The 23,336-nt window shown below is 39.2% G+C and overlaps 2 protein-coding genes across 2 annotated transcripts in view; one reads left to right on the forward strand and one right to left on the reverse strand.

Moving 5' to 3' along the window:
• Nucleotides 1–456: 456 nt before the first annotated feature.
• mrpl19 (mitochondrial ribosomal protein L19) lies at nt 457–3,951 on the reverse strand. The gene is made up of 6 exons (XM_088403482.1): nt 3,825–3,951; nt 3,518–3,641; nt 3,293–3,411; nt 3,078–3,212; nt 2,063–2,244; nt 457–1,395 (listed from the first exon to the last, which is right to left on the reverse strand). Exons 1-6 carry the CDS (start codon nt 3,901–3,903, stop codon nt 1,162–1,164), a joined length of 873 nt encoding a protein of 290 aa, XP_088259608.1. The 5' UTR covers nt 3,904–3,951; the 3' UTR covers nt 457–1,161.
• Nucleotides 3,952–5,085: 1,134 nt separating this feature from the next.
• The window catches only part of eva1aa (eva-1 homolog A, regulator of programmed cell death a), a 60,027-nt gene continuing 41,776 nt past the window's right edge, over nt 5,086–23,336 (forward strand). The window contains exons 1-2 of the mRNA XM_088402675.1: nt 5,086–5,461; nt 22,421–22,641. Coding sequence (XP_088258801.1) covers nt 5,353–5,461; nt 22,421–22,641 — 330 coding nt within the window. The 5' untranslated portion in view covers nt 5,086–5,352. The remainder of the gene's footprint in view (nt 5,462–22,420; nt 22,642–23,336) is intronic.

Here is a 23,336-nt window from a genome sequence, read left to right on the forward strand (position 1 = left end):
CTTGTGTCAAAGGTTTCTTTTAGAGTTTTGCGCTATGAAAGCTTACTTTTGTTGATTCAACTGCAAAAATCTGGCATGGGTCGCCATACTAATACAGAGGCTCAGTTATGCAATAGTTGACGGCTTCTTGAATGTAAGAAGGGAAACAGTGACATCTAAAGGCCAGATGTGTAAAAGCAACAGACACATGCAAGAGTCGTATGCAGTAACCCTCATCTTTTTTTTTTTTTTTTTTAATTATTTATCCAGTGAAATGCATTTTTCACTCAACCTGTCATTGGTTCTCAACCTGTTTTCAACGATATACGAAATATTTTTCCCCTAACCAGCGCCGAGCTGCACAAAAAAAAGCGATACAGTAAACAATTTTCTGTGCAATTTGATTTTACTAAACTTACAAACTACATTTGTAATGGTATCACTAGGTTGATATTATTAAGCAACCACGGAAGCTAGTTTGTGTAGCATCTGTTTTATTCCTGGCTCGTCTGCAGGAAAATTGTGTCAGTAAACACAACATGCAGCTGTAGAAAACTTAAAAACATACAATATGGTTTTTGCAAAATTCATGCTGTTTTTTCGCAATAACTGGCTTCATTTTCCAATTGGTTCGTTCTTAATTTGAAAAGAAAAAATACACACATACATACATACAGAAAATACACTTGTCACATAATTACAAAGCAATAAATTCAATTTGCTGATACATGTCTACAAATCTAGCCATTTTCAGTTGTAAATATGCAATATTTTGTTTATAATTTGATAAATTTCATATACTGTAGATTTAATCCCTTTAAAAATACAATTTTCCACTTGCTGTCAACTAAAATTGACATGACCTGTGCTCAGCGCTCATGTGATGTCCAATCAGGATTCCTCTGTTGGTCATGTGACCTTGACAAGCTGAGCTGTGACTGGGCCTTACCCGAGTCTTTAACTTTCAACAACTATAGACAAAATAACTTTTTACATCTGAAAATGGCTAAATAAATGGACTAACCCTTTAAAATCTCATCAAATCACATTTGAGAACTGCTGCAATAATGTGATGTTTATTATACAATATCTGCATGGTGTAAAGACACCTGTCCAGCAGAGTTACAGAAAAAAAAAGATTAAAAATAATAACCAGTCCGGTCTAAGAGTCTTTGGGGAGAATCAGGCAGCTTTCAAGTTGCTGGTCTCCTGCTGGATCTCTTCGTTGATCTTCTTCTCGATCTCGGAGGTGTCGTACTCCCGCAGCATGTCGTACTCCTCCCAAGGCCGCGCCCACTTCTGAGCGTGCTCCATGGCTTCCTCCGACAAAATCTGGTCGAAGCGGATGCCTTTGATGTTGAATTTGGGCCGCTCCCAACGTTTGGACCACGGCTTCGGACGCATTCTCACTTGAAGCTGCGGGACAGAAAGGCCCAAATGAAAACGTCAATGGACTCATTCAGTCCCCAAGACATATTTTTACATTCACGTTCAGACGTTTGATACCAAGAGCTGTTATATTATTTTTATATTTTTCTGTTGGGCATTTGGAGGGTCTAAAATATGCTGGTACTGAATGAGTTATGTACTAAAGTGATTGACAACTTTAGTAATTGTGTACATAAAGTAATCTAACTCTAGAATACTGTAATTGATTAGTTTAGGTCATCAATTTGTCTAGGGTTGGTAATTGTTTAAATTTGGTACTAAGGCACAAAAAGTAATCAATTACTATGGTTTTAAAGTACTATAATAGTTGATTGCTGTTGTAGTTGATTGCCTTAACTAATCAATTCCGGTAATATCTAGTTACCTAAAGTAATCAATCACTAGAGTGCCTAACTAGTTTAGTACCAGCTATTTTTAGACCTTTTTTTATCCAAACACTTGACAAGAAAATATTTAAATAAATATCCGGAAGTCTGGACAAAAAAAAACCCCAAAAAAACGTAAAAATACGTCTTTGGGATTGAATGAGTTAATGGGTAAGACCCAGGTAAACAATGTGAATATTTACATGGCGTGACGCAGTAAAAGCAGCATTAGAGGAAACATTTTTGAGATGTTCACAAGGATCCCTCACCGTGTTAACCGGCACCTCTCCGGTGGCGGATATGGGCACGGGCTTCATTTCAGGATCCACGGTGCTATACTCGGGCAGGGCATCTCTGAGGTACATAAGGTTGTCATCCAGCCGCTTCTCCAGCTTCAGCACCTGGATCTCCTGAATGCGCGGGTTGTACAGCTCGTAGCAGATCTCCACGCCTGGAAAACCGTATGGTGAATTGCAGAATTCCTTTGTTGTATTTTGAAGGGAAATAGCAAGTAGTAGCGCTGGGCCAAAGCATAGCAAAAAAATAAATCAACAAAGTCAGACGTGGAAATCAAGTGTGTGTCGGTTCTGGAAAAAAAAAAAAATTGCGTGACTGAAGACTGGTTGAGTAATAGGTTCACAAAACCTATTTCCAAAAACACAAAAAATAAGCAACCTAAAATGTCCTATTTTGGATCATACTGCAGAAGAAATCTGTTGTCAAAAAACTTAAATATTTTTCCACAAAAAAATACTATTAAGTGTCAGACCTGTTGTAAAAAAAACTATAAATATTAGTCCACAGAAAATTTTTAAACATAAAGCATCCTATTGATCTGTTCATAAAAATAAATCATCAACTTAATTATTAATATTTTGTCCCGCCCCAAAAAAATAATCAACATAAAGTGTCAGACCTGTTCTCAGAAATAATTCTGAATATTTGACCACAGAAAAATATGAAACAAAGTGTCCTGTTTTGGGATTACAGTAGAGATGTCTTCACAAAAACAAATCATTAAATTAGTTAATAAATATTTGTCCCTCCCAAAATAATCAACATAAAGTGTCAGACCTGTTCTAAAATAATTATAAATATTTGTCCACAGAAAACATTCAACATAAAGTGTCCTCTTTTGGGATCATAGTAGAGATGTGTCCACAAAAATAAATCATTATCTTGACAGGTAACGAGAGGTGGCACGTGATAACTTGTGTCTAGTACGGGAGATAATCGGCGTTTCCCCCATTTGAAGAACCACTGACTTAGCAGGTAGATGTTCACCTTGCCCATTTATGATGTTTCTCAGGACAAAAGTGGCTCCAAGTCCCTTCCCACCCCTCTGGGTGCAGATGCCAACAAAGCGGTTTGATTTGCCGCTGGCATTGGGGTCGGCCATGGTCACGGAAAGTATACTGCCTGTAAAAATCAGATTAAAAAAAACAGAACCGCGCAGGTGAGATACGTTTGTGCCACGGGTGCTGATGCTCCTCACTTACCAACGTAGAACTCAGGAAGGTTGATCACGGACCTCCTGCGGACCATGTCTTTCCTCTCCATGTAAAATTTCAGTGGGTTTGTCCTCTGACGTGGTGGGATGAACTCTGGGCTCAGAAATCTAACGTGCGAATAAATACACGTGAAAGTAAGAATAAAAAAACATCTCAATTCTTACTTTGTTATAATGAGCGATATTTTAATGATAAACTAAAATAGACAAATACTTCCGCAGAGATGCCACACTTTGCGTTTTGTCTACTATGACAGGCTTGGGTGGAGGAGTGAACGTCGGTGGTCGCCCGCCGTCGCTTCCCGAAGCCAGTCGGCACCCGGACATGGAAAAGAACCCTGAAATGGAACAAATCGCAGCAATTAAAGGTCCGCTTTACAAATCAGATTCTTGATAAAGTGGCGATGACGACGAGTCGGCCAAATAGCAACTTTAGCTTGCAGCGAGCTCAATCCGACGCATAAAGACGATCGTTCAGCAATAACGTGTGCAGTTTGTCGGTACTTAAGTGTTTAACTCACGATCATTTCGCAGATATGTACTTCTTAATAACTTTGAGGAAAATAGGTATTTTTCCAGCCCTTTAGTGGAGGCTGCCATATTTGACCTTCTGTTGTCGCACGTTGTGTACGGAAGCTCCGCTGGGCCACAAATGATATCATTTTAAAGTGCAGTGTAGCTGACAGTCCACTAGATGGCAACACCGTTATTAAAATGGGTTCGGTCCAGTCTTTAAAGTTATTTATGTCTACAACTTCAAAAGGGCGCTCGTTTATTGTAAAATATTGTATTGTTTTTGTTGCTTGAGTTATCTACCATTACGTTATGATACAATAATCATAATATACAATTATGTATTCACAACAGAATCAAATATTATATTGTACAGCAGGTATACAACTAAATCGGGAGCACTGCTCCAATTGGTGCATAATGAATATGAACAAATAATACAAAATAGAAATCATAATTCGTTGATTTGTTTGCTTATTTGTATGTGCTTATTATACAGTAACTTGATTTTATTATGTTTTATTCTTTTAACGATTGCTAGATTTTTTTTTATTTTTTAATACTACTACTAAAATAAAAGAACTCATTAAATGTTCTTGGTTGTTGTTGGTAGTCTACATACTATTGTATTTTTGAGATGATGAATTTGGGGATTGGTTCATTGTAAACAGTAATCAAAATTAGTTGTTGTGAATTTATGTAGTATTTTTTTTTTCAATTGAACTACCAAAGTTATTGACCAAGAATACACTTTTCAGTTTTCAGTATCGCTGACTTCCATTTGACCATAGCTTTTTTTTTTTTTGCATTTCAGATTTATGTCACTATTTTTTCTTGCAATTTTTCTTCCTTTAAGGTCAGGCTTAAATAGACAAAAACAGCAATTGTATTTATCAAAAACAAATTCAACTTTACTTACATGGATTTTCATTTATGATCATATGTGTTGAAGGCTTGCCTTACTATTTTTTTATTACCAAAATAAACAAACTTTGAAGTGGAAACAAAAGCCCCAAAACACATTATAACCTCTTCTTTGCGGATTTCGCTTACTGCTGGTATTTTGGGACCGTAATCCCCGCGATAAACGAGTGAACGCTACAACATACTGCTTGAAAAACATATATCAACCAGTTCACGCATATCGAGGTGCTGCATTTTTTTTTATTTAAATTAAAAAGTACCTTTAAGAAATGTGATCCTGGCAAAAGCAAAATTCTGTCCACTTGGCTCTGCAGGTGTCAGGAAGCATGCAGAGGGAGGCGACAGTCCTCCAGGTGGGCTGCCTCCACCACACCGAGTTCAAAGAAGGCAAGGGGAAAAAAAAAACTTGCAGCTGCAGCCTGGAGGAGGAAGAAGTCGAAGAAGCGAGAGCGAGCCTCCATCCAGCTCCGGCGGAGCTTGTTGACGGGACATTGAACGTCTCATGTGCGCCCCTCGGAACCTTCTCGCCCGCGCCTCTGCCTCTTCTTCTCCTTCCGATGTGGACTTTCTGGTGCCAAGCGGGATCTCACATGCACATTTGAGGCTTCAAGGATGTTCCACCTCGATGGGACTCTTTCAGCCGTCACTTCTGCGCTCCTGTTGGGAATAACTTGCCTGGCGGTCGTTTGCGATCTCTCCAAGGGCTCCTCGGACTTCTCAGGTCAGTAGCTTCTTTATTTTGATGGTTTTTATCGCGTGGAATCGCAATACGCAATCGATTCATGCACGCATTTGTTTTTATGCCGCACCGTGGTTCGGCGTATAAACTCCAGCACGGAATAGTGATTGCGCATCATTTTACACGTGCGTCAATTTAAAAAGTCGAATCGACGTTGTTCGATGTCGTACCAGCCGTAATTTTCTTGCATGGTTACCCATATACCAAACACGTGGCGGAAATATGATTGCGGTTATCGTTTCACAAATCTGGCAAAGGAATAAAGCGGACCTCCCACGCCCCCACCCCCAATGCTTTATACAGTATAATAAATTTAGTCTCAAGTCCTTTCAGGTTAAGCGCCAAATAACAATGTTTGTAGTGTTGCATTGAAATGAAATTAGGTAAATAGTTTGCAATGTGGTTTTGGTTGAACAGTGAACTTCAGTTTTTATCTCGCATCTTCAAAACATTCTGTAACAGTCAAGGAAAGCTAAGTTATTTTGTATACAAAAACATTTTGATCCAAAAAGAATGTTTTATATTTCAGATTCTTCAAAATAAGCAACTTTTGACAATATGACAGCTTTATAGTTTTCACAGCCAGGCTTTAAAAGTGATACGCATCTTGGTGTTTTTCCTCAGGTGTATGATGTGGATGATGCTTAATGATTTGAATGACTTGTTTAAATTTTAGATTCTTCAAATTTGGCAGCTTTGGTGCAATTAACTTGATGTTTTTCCTCAGTCAGGTGTATGATGTGGTTGTTGCTTTACGACCTGGAATGACTTGTGTATATTTAAGAAACATATAAATTAGGTACCTTTTAAGTCGATGATAGCTTCGCAGTGCTTGATATGTCCTCAGTCAGTTTCATGGTGTGGTTGATACTTTTGACCTGGAATGACTTGTTGCAAATTTGCATTTCTTCAAAGTAGGCACCGTTTGCCCAGATAGTAGCTTTGGACATTTTGATTTTTTTCTTCATGATGTGGATGACATTTTATGACATGAAATAGCTGATTTGAATTTTAGATTACTCAAACTATGTACGTTTGCCCAGGTTACAAATATGAATTTATGACCTGAATTATTAAAATTTTGGATAATTTAACTTTGACCGAGATTAAAGTTTTACATCAGTCCATATATTCTCCGTCAGTTTTATGATGTGGTTAATGCTGTACAACCTGGAATGACTTATTTCAATTTTAGATTCTTCCAAGTAGGCAACGTTTGCTCAGATGACAAATTTGCATGTTTTGATATTCTCTCAGCCAGCTTTATGAAGCGGGTGACGCCTTATGAACTGGAATAAGTTTGTGCGTTCCTTTTAAAGAGTTACTAGTTTGAATTTAACCTCTTGATAGTTCAGGAAATTTTGAAATAATGAAGAAAAAAACCCACTGAATTATAAATCAATAAATTGACAGTGAAGTACAACACACCATATAAATGGAAATAAATGATGAATAAATTTGCTATTAACTCATTGGAACTACCATCGAGATAACCTTTCTAGATTTGATAAGAAAGCAAACAATACCGCATTGTAGCGTGTGTATGAATATTTTTTTCTTTTTTTTTTTTTGCCTTGGATCGATGTCAAGGTAAACAAGTGAGTTCATATAAGTACGTGAAAGCTGCCAATTACCTCGCAGCCACAGATTGTGCGCAGAGGCGTAACGGAATCTGAGGTCTTTTACGTCTCTCGAGAAAGTCTCGCGTATGAAATGGAGGTGGCGAACGTAACTAATGAGCCTGGGTGTTGTATTAACGGGGGCTGGCCTGTAGCTTTTGTTTACAGTGTCATAAAAAAGGAAGGCGGCTTTGTGTCGGTGTTAATTGGTCTCTAATGGTCGGAGAGCGCGGCGCTAAGGAGCGCATTGGTGTGGCGTACCTCCTGAACACTACCGGATGAAAAGCTGTTAACAGGCTTGCCGTGTTGCTAAGGCGATCGGCGCGATCGAGTCCCGGCAAAATTGAGAGTGGCTTTCCCAACAGGGCGGCTCAGACGCGATTATTTTCAAATCTCTGTCGTAGTCCGGAGTTAATAACGGCAGCTTTGGCGGGACGTGTTCCGCAACGGGCCATTGTTTGCTTTGTCGTTTACACGGTTACCGGGCTTTGCTTCGAATCCACAACTAAGATTCGCGCCGGCTTTACGTGGCAACGCCATCAGATCAAACAGGCCGATTATCAGAAACGATATCCGCCATATTGGTGCGTAAACGGCCGATAAACGTTGTCATTGTGCACTTCTCTGACTGTCTGTAACGGACGCTCGCTCCAGCTCTGTACAGCCCATAGCAGCATGTGATTGGTTAGCCAATCAGCAGTGAAAGCCATATATGGTAGTTGTCCCGCAATCTCTACTCCTTGACGCCATGTGGGTCGCACTTCAGGCGGGAATTGCTGATCCGGCATCCCGAGTTAGTGAATGGACATAAAGGGGACAACCTGGGCGTAGCTCGGGGGACAATGACATGCCTTGGTGCTCGCATTCTTCACAAGATGGAGTCTCCCTGGAGACCAAGAGGTGCAGGTCCAACATCTATATGTCGGAGCAGAAGCTCAGTTGGCGCTGAGATGTTGTTTTTCTTTCTTTTTCCGTACTTGGCTAAAAAAGAACCACTATTAGACTACAGCCAACCTTTAATTTGTCTGGACCTTTTAAAAAGCATGACAAACAAAAATGTCCAAAAAGTATATAGTAGAAGTATATAATATCTATGTGAATTTTATCCAGCAACTCTCTGTCTGTGCAGTCGTATATGATTTAACAAAATAAAGCTTACAAAGTTTTGCAGAGAGTCACTGTCACACAATTCAGCAATGAATCACGCTCCAATTAATGTGCTCTTAATTTGAAAAGCAAAATTGACTTTTACTGCCGTGGAATTAAAAAGTATTTCATTAGATTTGCTGTTGTTTCCATAACCATGATCAAATCTCACTATGCTCTAAAGAGCCTTCACGTGGCCCCGTTGGAGAACCCACTGCTATACCGTAATATACTGTAATTTGCATGTCAAGATGGTATTAGGTGTTTTTTCAATTTATCTAAATTGAATACTATACACATGCATACCAATTGCTTCCTGTTTTCCGAATTATCTTTGTAATCCTTTGATGACGTGGTAGATCTCCATCACCACGAACAACATGAATCCAAAAGTATGATGGCCCGTCATTACGCCTTTAGATTTTCCTAGATTTTGATTTTTTACTACCGTTTGGAAAGATTGACATTTTGGCACTATATTTTCAAGGCTCTGAAATTCCATTATTGTGGTAGACAAGTCATTGATTAGTTCTCATTTTCAAATTATATATAATTGGCTCCTTAATCTCCTCTAATTTTTACTGCTCTCCCTCCTGGGGGCCCATTCCAAAAGGGCGTGTGTGTGCGCGCGTGTGTGTGTGTGGGCCAGGTGAGCTCCATCTAAACAAACGAAGCCTCTGACTTGTTTTGTCTAGCTCATTGCACGCAGACAGCTCGGCGAACTAACACACGGAGGGGATACCTCTGTCGTCACAGAGGAATTGACATCCCAGGAAGTTCCAGACGGAAGACGATGACATCATTGTTGGCTTTGCCTTATCGGCTCAGAAACCAAAAAACTACATCAAAGACACATTGTGGACTTGCAGTTTTGGATTTTTGGTCAAACCAAATCTGATTCAAGACCTTAAAATGGACGAGAGCTTCTTGTTGGGCCAGGCGGGGGGAAAAGTCGACCAAGTCGGGTTTGACTTTAATAATAGGTTGGCTACAAATATTCACCGGAACATGTTGTGTCATGGTTCTCTATGCTTAGATTTCTTGGAGACACACTTAGTGTTGCATTGGTAGGAAGGGAGATAAACTCCTCCCAAAATAGGGCATATCACAATTTTGGGATCATTTCTAATTAAGAGAGAATGACCAAAATAAAAAAATGTCATGTTCACCTATTGTAAAGTGGAAAAGGTGCCTTGACATTTGGCTCGATTGCTTGTTTTGGCGCACGACCTTGTGGCCAAATAGTTGTTGCGATTTGTGTGCTTAAAAACTTACTGATTTTGTAGTAATAGTTAGCAGGCTTTCATTAAAGATAATATTAGCATACGAGCCATCCCAAAATTAAGACATGAACTTCCCAAAAAGCATCAGCACTGTATTATACAAAAATATAAAACAATAAATGGTGGCTCGAGTTTAGGTATACCAATTTTAACCAATGGGGTGCAGCCTAGCACAAAATGTGTCCATTCTGCTCATCAACAAAGAGAAGAAGAAGAACAGGAAGTTACAGACCTCAGCTAATCAGCGGCTCTTATATCATAATGTAGGCGTGAACTAAATGCTCTTTAGTGTTTTTTTGACCTCAAATGGGTAATTGTTAGCATACTAATGCTAATCTTATAGCTGTCAGGTTGGCATTGGCATTTTGTTGGTGTCTAAAAATTCACATGTGTAAAAACTTATTGAAATTGAGTAGTCTATAGATTCTGTAGTGGCAAAGCTGCTCATTACCTAAATTCAAGGAAAATTAGGCTACCCACTCCCATTATGCAGACAACTATAATTTAGAATGCATGACTCTAAGTCCAACATAAAGGAGAATAAAGATTGCATGAAAGTCTAGACACCCAAATAATTCTTAGGCTTGAAGTTAGGGTAAATCTTTGTGTATATGCGGCAAATAATAGTGTTGAAAGGGTCCCTCCCTGTTGATACACAAACACATAAAGCAGACGTTGCACCTGTGTGGGCGACAAAGTGGCACAGAATTGAGGGGCGGAGTCAAATAGAAGCAATATTTTTCTGCGATTTATTCTAAGTCACGCATGTAACTCCATGAAACCATTAAGCGAAATGTATACGTGTTAGCGTAGCAAAGGTGTAATCTGCTTTGGGAGCGCTTTGAAACAATCTAATGGACATTCCTGAGTGAAAAGGCAAAGCATGTGGAAAGAAACCCGTTGACATGATTAATGTGGAAATATGTTCGGCGTGGACGTGTCTCAAAGCTTTGTGTCAAGCCAGTCAAGTCTGGGCACACAAACCACCTTAATGTGCGCCAATCAAAGTCACTCATTGTTATGGATGTACGCGATAAGAAAAACATCCGGGCTGAGGTCATGCTTTTTTTGTTCTTTGGGTGTTCAGTTTTTTTTTTTCATTTTCATTTTTTTCCCCATTTGTGTGTTATATTTTTACTTTTGCTATCACAATAATTGGTGCTTTTTCTGTCTCAAACAAAATGTTTTAGAGTCAAAAGACAGAGTCTTTTCTTAACCTTCATTTATCTGAAATGACCCACTGCTATTTAAATATTTTGTGCCATAAAATTTGGAAAAATATTACAAAACACATCAATTTTTTATCTCAAATTTCTTGGGTCGTTCTTGGAAAACAATCGATTACTTTTTTTATAACTACAGACCCTTTGTATAATACAGAGATCAGTGCGAAGGTACAGCAACATGGTACGCTAACGTTAGCATTAGCATCATTGACTCATGATGTTAGCAACCCTAAGGTAGCTCCAGTCAGTCAATAGAAACCAAAAACAATTGTTCAAATAAATACAAAACTATACTAAAGTACGGCATATGCACTGTATATAAGTAGTACAACAAATGCATGGAATATCAACAAAATAAATGAAGTCAGTTAAACTTTATTAACAATGAGACATTAAAAATAAAGATAACTTGTGGAAAGTACTATGAAGAAAATACCTCTTGATTACGTTTAGTTTAGATCCATGCCAAGGTAAAACTTGAAGAATTCACACGCCCATTAAGTAATATTTTTTTTTCTCTGGATAGGGCGCACTGGGATATAAGGCGCAGTCAGCTTTTGAGCAAATTGAAGGCTTTTAGGTGGAAAATACGGTGGAGGACGAGCCCCGTCTGCAATTATCTCCACGTCGCCCTGACTTAAGTGTGCTGTTGAGCTACGTCCTCACGTTTTCACCCACTTTTCAGCTAGCATGCTAACCTTGCCTTTTGCTCGTTCTTTCCATTTCGCTCAACCCCGCGAGTATTGCAAACTGAAGGAATATTGTGTTTTCTTGCGGTTTGATGAAAAGCTGGTGAGGTGGGAGAGCAAAAGGGGGGGTCAGTCTGAACAAGGAGGCTTTGTACAGCCCCCCAACTGTGTCGCCCTGACAGTCTGCATTACAACACGCTACAGCAGCCTGCTCCCCTAAGCAATGCTAATCTGTTGCCTTCTGCTTCCTCAGACTAGCTCAGGTAAGCGGCCTAGGGAATTTTACGACACAGACTAAAGTGTACGCCGTAAGATGACGTAAACGGCGTTCATTCAAAAGCATTAAATGGCGCACTAATACTGTAAATACATTTAAAACTACATTTGTAGGCTGCTGGTTAGCAATTAGCATCAAGCTAAGTTGCTCCAACGCTGCATGGGTTCTCTCAAGCCACTTGCTCTTTAGACTTGGGGCAGATTTTATTGTGGAACTCCACAGGATGGCGCAACATCATTGGCTTGTCACTAAATAATAAATGAGCAGGGGCCAAGATGGACGGGACCACTTGGCGAAAAGTTAAATTTTACAGTACAGTACCGTGGTTGCATCAGTTAGCTTTTAAGTAGGACTAACGACATGCGAGAATATTTGGACCATTTTTGGTCTTGAAACAATTAAGCGGTAATCAATGAGGTGTCTGTTTAATTGACTAATTTATGATGAACATTGAACAAGAAGTCCACACGTTCCTTTATATTCCAATTCATTTGCTCTTAATTTGAAAAGAAAACTGTACTCTTCCAGCATGAAACTCCAAAGCCACCTATAAGCCACAAATTTAATTAATTGTTTTGCACTCTTGTTAAACATACAGTAATTTTTATTATTTTTTTACATTTATTTTGATGAATTGTTTTTTTGTTTTTTTTTTTGTTACATAAAAGTACCTGTTCACTATTTGGTATTTGATTCTGCTGAATTTCAAATGTGTTTGGGCCCATCTAGTAGTCTTTGTCCATCTTGGCAACCCGGGCGGGTTTGATCCAATTGGATGTGCTGGCTAAATCCCAGCGGGCGTGCTCGCAGACGGCTTTTCTCTCCGTCGTGGTTTCATTGCTTGTTTTTCAAGAGTGGCTCCTATGCTAAGCTTGTTAATTCCCCTCAAAGCTCATCCTTTCAGCTCCCACCCACTTGTACCTTTTTATTTCAGGAAATGCCTTTCTTCATGGTGCATTCTGGGGCCACAAAATGCCGCCTTGCTGGTTGATGCAGCGACATGCTTGCAGTTGTTTTATTTGCTTAATTTGCAATGTTCGTTGTTATTTTTGTTATTGCTGTCTTCGGGCTTCTGATTGGCCAACTGTTGCTTTGGCCTGTGTAAAACTATGTTTGTGTGATATGCACTTTGACAGAAACTATTCTTATACTCTAAAAACAGTTGAGTAAAAAATAAACCTATAATGGGTCAAAAGGGGAGAAGCGCCACTGGGTTCAATTGGTCAAGTATTTGGATGAATTATTAGCAAAAATTGGGCGAAATTGACCGTTGTGTGAGCATTTTGATCAATTTGACCAGTTTTTGTTTCATAGAATCAGTCCCATTTGTTTATGGTGAAGTTTGGTACAAAACAAACCAATTTTGGTTGTCGGATTGGATTTTTGCTCAAATGAATGAAAAAATTTGCAAAAAAATGATTGAGCCAAGCGTGGGCATCAGGAAACTTTTGATCCATTTTTTGTTTTCACTTTTTCGTGATGCTAGTTTTTGTTTTTGGTGGTTATTCGTTTCACCCAATATTTTTGTTCAAATGAATGACAAAAAGTTGAAAACAAATTACATGCTAAATATTGTAATTCGGATCAATTCAACACTGTTTTTTCTTTTTGTTGTTGTTGTTTTTTTTGGGGGGAGGGGTTTATTATTTGAGTCAAAAAATAATCCATAAAATAGTCCCCATTTATTTCTGTTGTATTATGGTCCATTTAACCTAGAAATTTTAGTTATTAACTTGTCCTCCCGAGACTCATCCCGTTGACTTCAGTGGACATTTGTTTTTGATCTACATAGGTTGACTTATTGGAGCTGTACTACTAAGTCCTAGTGTACTCATTCGAGGACATCATTGTCATGATGTCTCATGTTTGGCTGAGATACAATAAACTTTGCTGTCCTGGTGGGAGAAAATGGACACAACAGTGGACACAAATCGACTGAGGCTCCAGAGGGTTTATTAAATTCGATTCAGCGTATTCGTTGAATTATTGATCGTTGAGAATTGTCGGTGATGAAACTGTATCGTCTTTCCGTGACGATGACTCATTGACCTGGACTTTGTCCAGCCTCAGGCGTCACACGACTCCCCCTGACTATAACTTGAGTCCATTTCGGTCCTGATGAAAGATCCATCTGTTGTTCGCTTAGTGACAATAAAAAGAGCCAGACGCATCTGTCTTGCGTCCGCCTGCATTGAGGTCATCTGACATCCACGCCGCTCTCGCGGGTCATAAAATTGACCATTAAAATGACAAATCTCACCTTTCCCTGCACTCAAGCTCCGCGTCTCTCCGCGTCTCGTCCCGTCGTCACCCGCCCGCACTGTGACTGTGTCCGCGGGCACCATGCGGTGGCCCCTCCCCCGCATCACACTTTCACCCCATTTCCCCTAGTGATAAGGACAACGGACGCGCACAGAGTAAAAGTGTCCTCTCGCTAGCGTCCTTTGACCTCCGGGGTCATAAAAAGAGACACGCGCTCTGCGAGGTCGCGGGAGGCCACGGACACGACCCGAGTTTGGTTTTCGGGTCCCCCCCCGGGGAAGAAGTGTCTTCTATCCAACTGTGAGGCTAGCTCTTTCCCCGGCAGATGTTCTGGAGCTGGTCTCACCCCCGAGGATGAGCTGAGACAACAGAAGTGATTCTCTCTTTATTGTGACCTCGCTCTTGTTGCCGGCGTCACTTGGGTGGCCTTTATTGTCGGCACACAAGCTGCATTGATGGAAACGAAGGGGGAAAAAAAGGCACATTGGGCATCCGACTCGTGAACCCTGCCTGACACGTCTGCCACTTCATCAGTCGGAATTATTCAGTGCTAGGCATTGTCCGGGTTTCCATTGAAATATTTGATTTGGCTATTGGGCAGCGAGAACATGCTAGTAGTTCGATTTAAGGCACAAATTGTTAGCTCATTCAATCACAGACGTATTTTTACGTAGCTTCTATTCTATGCGCCTTATACCGCAGTGCACACTATATGTGAAAACAACGTAAAATAGGCAATTCTTTGAAGGTGCGCCTTCTAATCTGGTGTGATTTATAGTGCTGAAAACAATCACAAAGACGTATTTTTACGTAGCTTCTATTCTATGCGCCTTATACTGCAGTGCACACTATATGTGAAAACAACGTAAAATAGGCAATTCTTTGAAGGTGCGCCTTCTAATCTGGTGCGATTTATAGTGCTGAAAACAGGTTTGTTTACAATGAAGGCCACTCTGTTTGTATCCCTGAATGTTCGCATGTAGAATTATGAACGATAAATGAAGCAGAAAAATCCAGCGGTTGTCCTGTGGTTTCGGTTCGTCTGTGTTTGGAGGCGTGCGTGGGAGTTGCCGCGATAAGCCATCTGAGGCAGGAGGCGAGCATGCGGCAATCTGAATGTTTGTGTTTGCATCTAGGGGTCGGGTGACTTGAGCCGCTCCTCGGCTGTCGGGGGTTGGAAGGTTGCCCGGCTATGCCAATTAAGGAGACCGTCGTCATCAGCGGCGGATATTGATAACAGTCAGCCAGCCAAGCCCTCGGGTTGTTTGGGAACCAAAAAAAAAAACATATATAGGAGGCGTGTTGGAACAGCGTCAGCTGATGTCTGCGGATTTGCAATCGCAATTGAATGAATGACTCCTAATGATGTTTTTGATTTGCTTGGCTTTCTTGCTTCCAAAAGCTTAGCAACAAAGTGTGAAATCAATTGGAAGCCTTTGTTGGTTCCGTGGAAGAGGCCCTCAGTTTTATTTATTTATTTATTGGGGAGGAGGGGGGGGTCTAAAGTCCAAGAGCAAGACCATTGCTGAGGTGAAATTCAGGGGTAAGGCCCCTCAGCTGATACCCCCACGCTTAAGTATAGCTAAACAATTGAATGTGAAGGAGATCTCATTTGGGCAGTCACTTTATTTGCACCCCCCCCAAGTAAAGCTGTCAACACCCCAAGTGGCCCCCTGTCACACTTTACTGTTTGTCCTTTAGCTCTATATGCCACGATGCACTCTGACCTCATTTATGGCTTTGACTGAGCTGCTTTTACGCTGCGTTTTTGTTGTTGTTGTTGCTTTTACTGCATAAACTTTCTTTCAAAGTGATAGTTCTTATTTTGATATTTTCAGCGGCAAAATGTATTATTTTGTCTATAATCTACTTGTAGTTTTTTTCATGTACATTTAAAATATTTGATAATGCACTTTGCCACTTGACTGAAAAGGACATTGTATGTGCTCTGAGGAAACGGTAAATCACTGCTCAGCTTGTGAATGTCACATGACCAACAAGTGAGCCGTGATTGGTCACTACCCAAGCCTTGAAAATGAGATGTTATTTAAAGTCCTCAGCAAGATGGAAAATATGTTTTTTAAAGTATTTGTTGTATGCAGAAATAGCGATTTGATGACTATTTTTCAATTCTAGACAAAATGTGAACTTTTTACTTTTGAAAATAGCGAAATAAGTTGCCTGTCCCTTTAAAAAATATTATTTGCAGTTATATGTTCCATATGCAGCCCCACTCACAAATGACAAAAATAGAAAATTTGAAAATTTTAATAAAAAAAATTGAATTAGAAAAGTCTACCCTTATGCGGTATTTTTCGGGTCATTTTCTTTTACATCGTTCTTGCTATATTTTAACCAAGGAGTGGAACCCTCCTGGTCGTGCAATAGCCAAGTGGTTGTGCCATGTTGAAATTTTGCATGCGGTCAAATTTCAGCTCCCTGCTGGATCATTTTTGCGCCACAGTTTTTGGAGTCTATGAATAAATATGGATGAAATTATTTGATTAACCACCAATAAAATGTTAATCAAAACAAATTAATTCTTCTAAATAGGCAACTTTTAGCAGCTTTATGATGATGCTTTATGACCTGGCATGACTTTGAAATCACGGCTGTGCAATTTTAAGACCCTAAATTTCTTGACCCCTGCATGTGTTTGAGGCCATTTGAAGTTAAAGGTACTGTATATTTCACGTGCTGTCATTTTCCCCGGCAGGTTAGTCATTTCTTGCCGCGGAGTGAAAAGGCAGTGTAATATTTAAGACGAGTAATTTTAGGCCTTTCCTTCGTAGCAGACTTTGCTATCTACATCACAATCAGTCTGTCAAACAAATAGCAAGCTAATGCATGTGTGCAATACAATCTCAGTGCAGCACTTGAAAGAACATGCCGTGAGCTACTCCTTAAGTCGTTTAAAAAGTAATCCAGCCGTGACTTTATGTCAAGTTTAACTGCCTGGGCCTTTTTCTGCCGCAGACTGCAAAAAGGAGGAAGAAAAGTCGGCTGATCCAAAATGTAATCAGAAAGGCCATGGAATGCAATTGATTTGAACTCATTCAATCCCAAACACGTATTTATATGTCTTTTATGGACCACATACAGGTGTGTGTGTGTGGATATGAAATTGATGGAATGAGTTTTTGAATCCAAAATGTAAGCAGAAAGGCCATGGAATGCAATGCATTTAAATGTATTCAATCCCAGGTACTTATTTGCAGATTAATAATGTGCATGTGTGTATAGTGCGATTTTAAATCCAGAAAACTGTTTTTACGTCAACAAAACAATATATTTGAAAATTTAAAGCGGGGGTGTCAAACTCATTTTTATTGTGGGCCACATTGTAGTTCTAGTTTCTGTCAGAGGGCCAGTATGACTGTCAAATCTTTTTTAAATGCTTTTGTAAAACGCGTACCAAGTTTTGAAATCAGAGGCTGGCAAAAACTGATTGTGAATTAAAAAATGCTTGTATTTTCTCCCCAGATTTTTAAAGGATGAAGACAATGTGCAAATTTGCTATTTTAGCCAGAAACTTGAAGTCAAATTAGCATTTCGCGGGCCACATAAAATGATGTGGCGGGCCGGATCTGGCCCCCGGGCCTTGAGTTTGACACCTGTGATTTAAAGGGACAATGTGTGGAATTTTGACTTCTTCATTACGGACAGCAGGAGGTGCTGCATTTCACATCGTCCGTAGCGATAACAGACATGGCCGCCTCCATGTATTATAATCCAATGTGCTTCATAATGCAGAAAATACAGAAGAAAATTGGATGAAATTACAAAAATGGAATGTATTTAATGTATTAATGTATTTAAATGAATTCAAGGGTGCCTCCTATACACAGGTGTGACTTATATTTGAGGGAAAACGCTATTTGGGATTGAATGTGTTAAGAATGCATTTTTTTTTTAAGTAAAATTAGTAAGATTGTGTTGATTCTTCGGGTTCTTTGTCAGCGCGCCTCATTCAGCTCGTTCAAGGTAAGTGGAGCGGTTTGACCAGATTGGATTTAAAAGCGGAGGGGGTTCCACTTGTTTTATCTTCATGTCACGGCTGCGCTCCCGGGGCCTTGTACAGCCTCTGCGGTTTGCGGGGAGAGGTAATTAGTACAGCTGCTAAAGCCAGCAGCTCTGGCCTTTGGACCTCTGCTACCACATCCTGTCAATTACGGGAATAAAAAAAAAAAAAAAAGTCTTTATCGCTCAACTCCAATCTCCCAAAGACGATTTCCAACAAAAAACACTGGAAGATGAAGTCTCCCGCCCGTGTTATTCATCTCCCGCTCTCACCTCTTCATCCCCGCCCTCTTCTTCGTCGCCAGCACACTCCGTCTCTCAGTAATCACCACTTGAAGGGAATTCCTTCCGCAGCGGCGGGCCTGCAGCTCGGCTTTTCTCAAACATGTGATGGTTTTGACAGCTATAATTTGCTTAAAATAACACCAATAAAGCCATGAAACCGTAAATGCCGGAAAACCTAATGTCGCCAGATGAAACGCGGCAGCAGCCTTTGATTCTGTGGCTTTCGTCAACTTTGTTTCTGCCCGAATGCGATTTGAGGTTTTGTTACAAATATATCATTATTATGTGCACTTGATCTATTTAAAGATGTCGGGCTCCCGTTCATGCAGTGAGCCAAGCCTGAACCATTTAGAAAAACAATCAAATTGTGATCCCTCCTCAAGATTGCGTTTGGTTTGCAAACCCGTTCAAATGTACTTGTAGTTCAAATGCTGATAACGTAATATTTTTCCCATCATGCTCTGGGGTAGTTCAGGGGCTAATTCAGATGTTACCAGTGTTTTGTTTTGTTTTTAACGTCTTGGCAAATCTAATGAATGCTCTTTTGAATGCAGTTACAGAAGCAGTGCATTTTTCTTTTCAAATGAAGAGCTAATGAATTGGAACAATAAGCAACTTACTGCTAAATTGTGTAATAGTGACTCCTTTGCTTTGCAGGCCCTTATTTTAAGTTTTATATGGATGTGCATTATCATTACTGACATAATTTGTTCAGACATTACTTTACACTAAAATGTAATACTAAAATTAGCTGCGTAGAGCAAAATATATCCCCAAGAAGGCCGGACCATTAAAATTCATGGTATAGATTTATATAACTTTAAAACAACAATTTTATGTTTTAATGTTTTTAATACAGTCTAAAATATTAGTACAACATCAATATTTTTCATAAAACTTTAATATTACTATTTAGCATAAAACATTTCAAATTTTCCATTTATTGAAAAAAAATTGCTACTTCTTTTTTATACTTTACATTACAAAATCATTTCACAGGCCGGATTAATCCTGTTCGCGGGCCAGAAACGGACCGCAAACCATATGTTTCACACCACTGCCTTAAATTGTAAGTGCAATGCTCCAAAAAAATGTACAATTTTTTTCTTTAACATTCTTATAGCAGAAAATCAAAATAGTTTCCGACACATAACTGTTGATTTTTTTTTTTTTTTTTTGCTGGTCTTGTCAATTATACTTCAATGAGCTCATTCCTCAGACGCAGCCAATAAAAGCAAATGACAACTTTGATTTTTTTTTTTTTTAAAAAAGCCTTGAGCATATTCTCCAGCTGCACTGCCCCTGGAATTCAAGCACGGCCACGCCCATCTTCCTGGGAAATATTCATTTTTGACACCTTCAAAATGCTTATTTTTACATACATGGTTACTTGTTCAAAGAGCGGTAAAATTTCCGCTGATTCTTAGAACACGTTACATATTTGTGACATTTATTTCAAACTATGTCCACAAAGTTGACTCTGTTATGCTTAAATTGTTCATCTAAAGGAGTGACTAAGAATACTAGTAATTCATCAACAAATGCTTTCTAAAGTAATCGATTACTTGAATACTCTAGTCCCCAAAGTACTATAGTAACAAAACGGGCTAATTTTGATTCATATTCCACACATGCAACATCAATGAGAATAGCGGTGGTGCGTTGATAAATTGTAAAGAAAATTTGGGGGATGACTTTCCTTTTAACCTTGGAAATATGGGTATACAGTACATAGACATTTATTCATATCTTTTTTGAAGACATCCTCTAGCTAAAACAAAAATGTTCTTCTCCATTGGAATTGGATTTACTTTTTCATACAGTTAGTGCGTAGCGTGCCATAAGGTCTCGTCTTAACTTTCCCAAGGAGGAAATCCTTCTCCAGTGGCAGTCTTTTTTTTTTTTTTTTTTTTTTTGCGTGTCATGTTGACACAACACACTTAGTCGGCGCTAATCTCCATCATACATGACCCCCTCTATTGCAGGGTCAAGATTTTTAGGTCATCACATGATGCCTTGCCACAAGAGATTACAGCTCTCGCTTCAAATTTGACAACGCTTTCACATGACCGGATTTTTTTTTTTTTTGCTCAATGAAAGCTTTTGAGTCCAATTCTGTTTTTGGAACGGGCAACTCCACAAACCGTTAGACACAATAGAGCGCAGCTTTTGTGAAGAGAAAAGGCCAGCGCGCTAGTTAAGGAAGGCTTGCCGTGAATAGAAAATGGGAGGAAAGACTTCTGGGTGTTCCTCCAGCATTGTTCAAGCGTTCTGCCTCTGAGGATCACCCGTCATTGCCTCGCCGGTTTACACAGGTGCCTTCAAGGCGGCGTCAGTCAACAGGTAGCGCAAAGATCGCGAGAAATGCAGAGAAATGACGAATGGCGAGAAAATGCGGGTTGAAAAAAATGAGAATCTTTGCTTAAAGGGGCCGTGAACGTGGCCCTCATGCAAATCACACAAACAAAAAACTAAGCGAACAAAAAAGGTAATCGCAAACAAAAAAAAAACCACCTCGCAAGAGAGAAACACAGAAGAAAAAAGCAAACAAAGTAGACAGAAGGAAAAAAGGCAAATAAGAGAAAAGATGCAAAAAGAAAAAACAGCAGACATTGAAAAACACCAAGAAAAAAATGGAAACAAAAAAAGCAAACAAGAAAAAAGAAGCAAACAAGAAAAAAGTAGCAAGCAAGAAAGAAAAAGGATGCAAACAAGTAAAAAGAAATACAAGAAAAAAAAAGCAAACAAGAAAAAGGACACGCAAAAAAGAAAACAAGAAAGAGAACACATACGTCTGCATCTTTATTCTTGTTTGCATCTGAGTTATTACCCTTTAAACCAAAAAAATGCAGAAACATGTAGATGAACAAGAAAAAAAGCTCTTAAACTCTTTTTCGAGTGTCTGAATTATTCGGTTATTCTGCCCCCTGGTGGTCAAGGCACACACCAAACGTAACCCACTAAATGTCCATTGAACTGAAGCAAAATGTGTCAAATTGTTTTATTCTTTACATTCACTTTAATTCTGCTATTAATTAATGCTTTTGATTTAATTTTGGGCCATAACATATTTTTAAACAATTCTAAATATTTAAAAATATTTATATGGCACCCATAAATAAATAACAAATAAATTCATCAGTTGTCATATCTTGACAAGTGTGACACAGGCTGAAATGTTTGACACATTCCCAACGGTTTAATAAGCATCCATATTTAGACGTGACCTTTTGAAACAGTTACCGTGGCGATAAGGAGGACAATGTGTGTTTTGCGCGTAAGCATGCTGGAGAACACAGTTTGAGTGTAATCCCCGCCTCCTAAGCAAAGACTAACCAGATAGAGGTAATTGAATCACACACTCCATGTGTGTGTGCATGCCTGTTGACTTTTTGTAAATGTGTTTGCTCTGCACTTCACCTGGAAGCTTGAACTCGGATTGTTTGATTTTAGATTTATTTTTTTTCCTCCTCGATTCCCGAAAGATAACGAGCAACTTTTTTGAAACGGTTTTGCCATGGCTTTAAATGCACACGTAAGACATTGGCAATAAATGCTAATGAAAAAAAGCAGTTTATGATTTTTTTCAATATCATTGCATTTTCTTGGATGGGCATGTTGCCCCTACCAACATGGCCGCCATTTAGGCACAGCTGTAAACTGGGACGCCGCAGCAAAGTGCCGTATCTGTGTTAGAGCTGTCTGTAAGAGAAGGAAAACTGACACCTTGTCTTGATTTCTCATTCAAATGATTTTAAAGTAAGAAATAGTTTGATATGTTGGATAGTTTTTGTTATTATTTTCACTATTGCATTTTTTCATATCTGATTTATTCACAAACAATATTTTGTGGGAGCAGAACACTATCAATACAAGGCTGATAACAGCAAAACATCTGTCTAGAATTTGCCTAATATTATTTTTACTCCATATTTTAGAATGAACCCTTTCCTTCCCAAAGACGTATTTTCACGTATTTCTTTCTTTAGGATTCCAGACATTCAATACCAGGTATCTGCTTTTTATTTTTGTATCTTTTGTTAGGCTTGAGGAAGGTCTAAAATAGACTGGTTAACATCTTGCCGATGTTATGTTTATTCCAAATTTTAACACATATGAAACATGTTTTGGCAGGTTACTTGTCCAAAGTGTTGAAGAACTACACCGAGCAGGCCTGCGACGGAGAACTCTTGTCTGTCCGTTGCCCGCCACGCACCACTATCACCGTCCAATCAGCTTTTTACGGAAGGAAAGGACCCTCTGACCTCCATCGGTGCCCTCAGAGCTACCAGGCCTTGCTTGGTTATTATGACGCTCGGAGGGATGAGGACTGCTCGGTGTCCACTGCACTACAGGTAGTTCCATCAAAAATCTTCCTAATTAGACGCGGAAAAGGACGTTTCAATAAACTTTCAAAAAAGGTTATTTTTTACAGCGTTTATCAGAGTTACAGCTAAGTCTAAAACGGAAAAAAATAACCAAGTGCATCAAAGTGCCAGAAACTTGAAAAAAATGATGGAAAATCTTATTTTGCAATTACACTATATTGCAAAAACAAAGCATTTTCCCTGGGGTCATGGACACGCCCCCGACATCGCCTCACGCCGCCCACCCACTATTTGAGAATTACTGGTCTTGTCGTACATAGTGCCACCGGCAACCCAAAAATCTTGAAAATTCCTCAATTATCATCCATAAAATTTGTACAAGCATAGCTAAAACAGTATCCTTTTTTAAAATTGACAAAAAAAGCAATATCAATTTTCAACAACTGTTAACTACGTTTTTACAGCATTTATACAATTTACAGCTTAGTCTAAAACTGAAAAAAAAAACAATTGCATCAAAGTGCCTAAAATAAAAAAAAAGAAGGAAAAAAGATTCCAACTCATGTTTTATTTCAATTACATATTTCACATGGCAAAAACAAAGCCTTTTCCTGGGGTCATCTGTTATTGGTCAGAGTCAGGGCATCACTAAGATGCTGGTCTACCATTGGTCGGCGTCACTGCGTCAATAAGATGCCAGTATTCTAAAGACTTGATCTCGT

Source organism: Hippichthys cyanospilos, chromosome 20 (genome assembly GCF_059441005.1).
Source record: "Hippichthys cyanospilos isolate Australia breed blue-spotted pipefish chromosome 20, RoL_Hcya_1.0, whole genome shotgun sequence".
Classification (NCBI taxonomy): Eukaryota; Metazoa; Chordata; class Actinopteri; order Syngnathiformes; family Syngnathidae; genus Hippichthys; species Hippichthys cyanospilos.

Bases quoted from the DNA above. Each gene is read 5' to 3' on its own strand.
- mrpl19 (XM_088403482.1), bottom strand. From the start codon at position 3,903: ATGGCAGCCTCCACTAAAGGGCTGGAAAAATACCTATTTTCCTCAAAG. The intron at 3,412-3,517 runs GTATTTGTCTAT...TTCGCACGTTAG, and splicing joins AGTGTGGCATCTCTGCGGAA to ATTTCTGAGCCCAGAGTTCA. The intron at 1,396-2,062 runs GTGAGGGATCCT...TCTGTCCCGCAG, and splicing joins GAGAGGTGCCGGTTAACACG to CTTCAAGTGAGAATGCGTCC.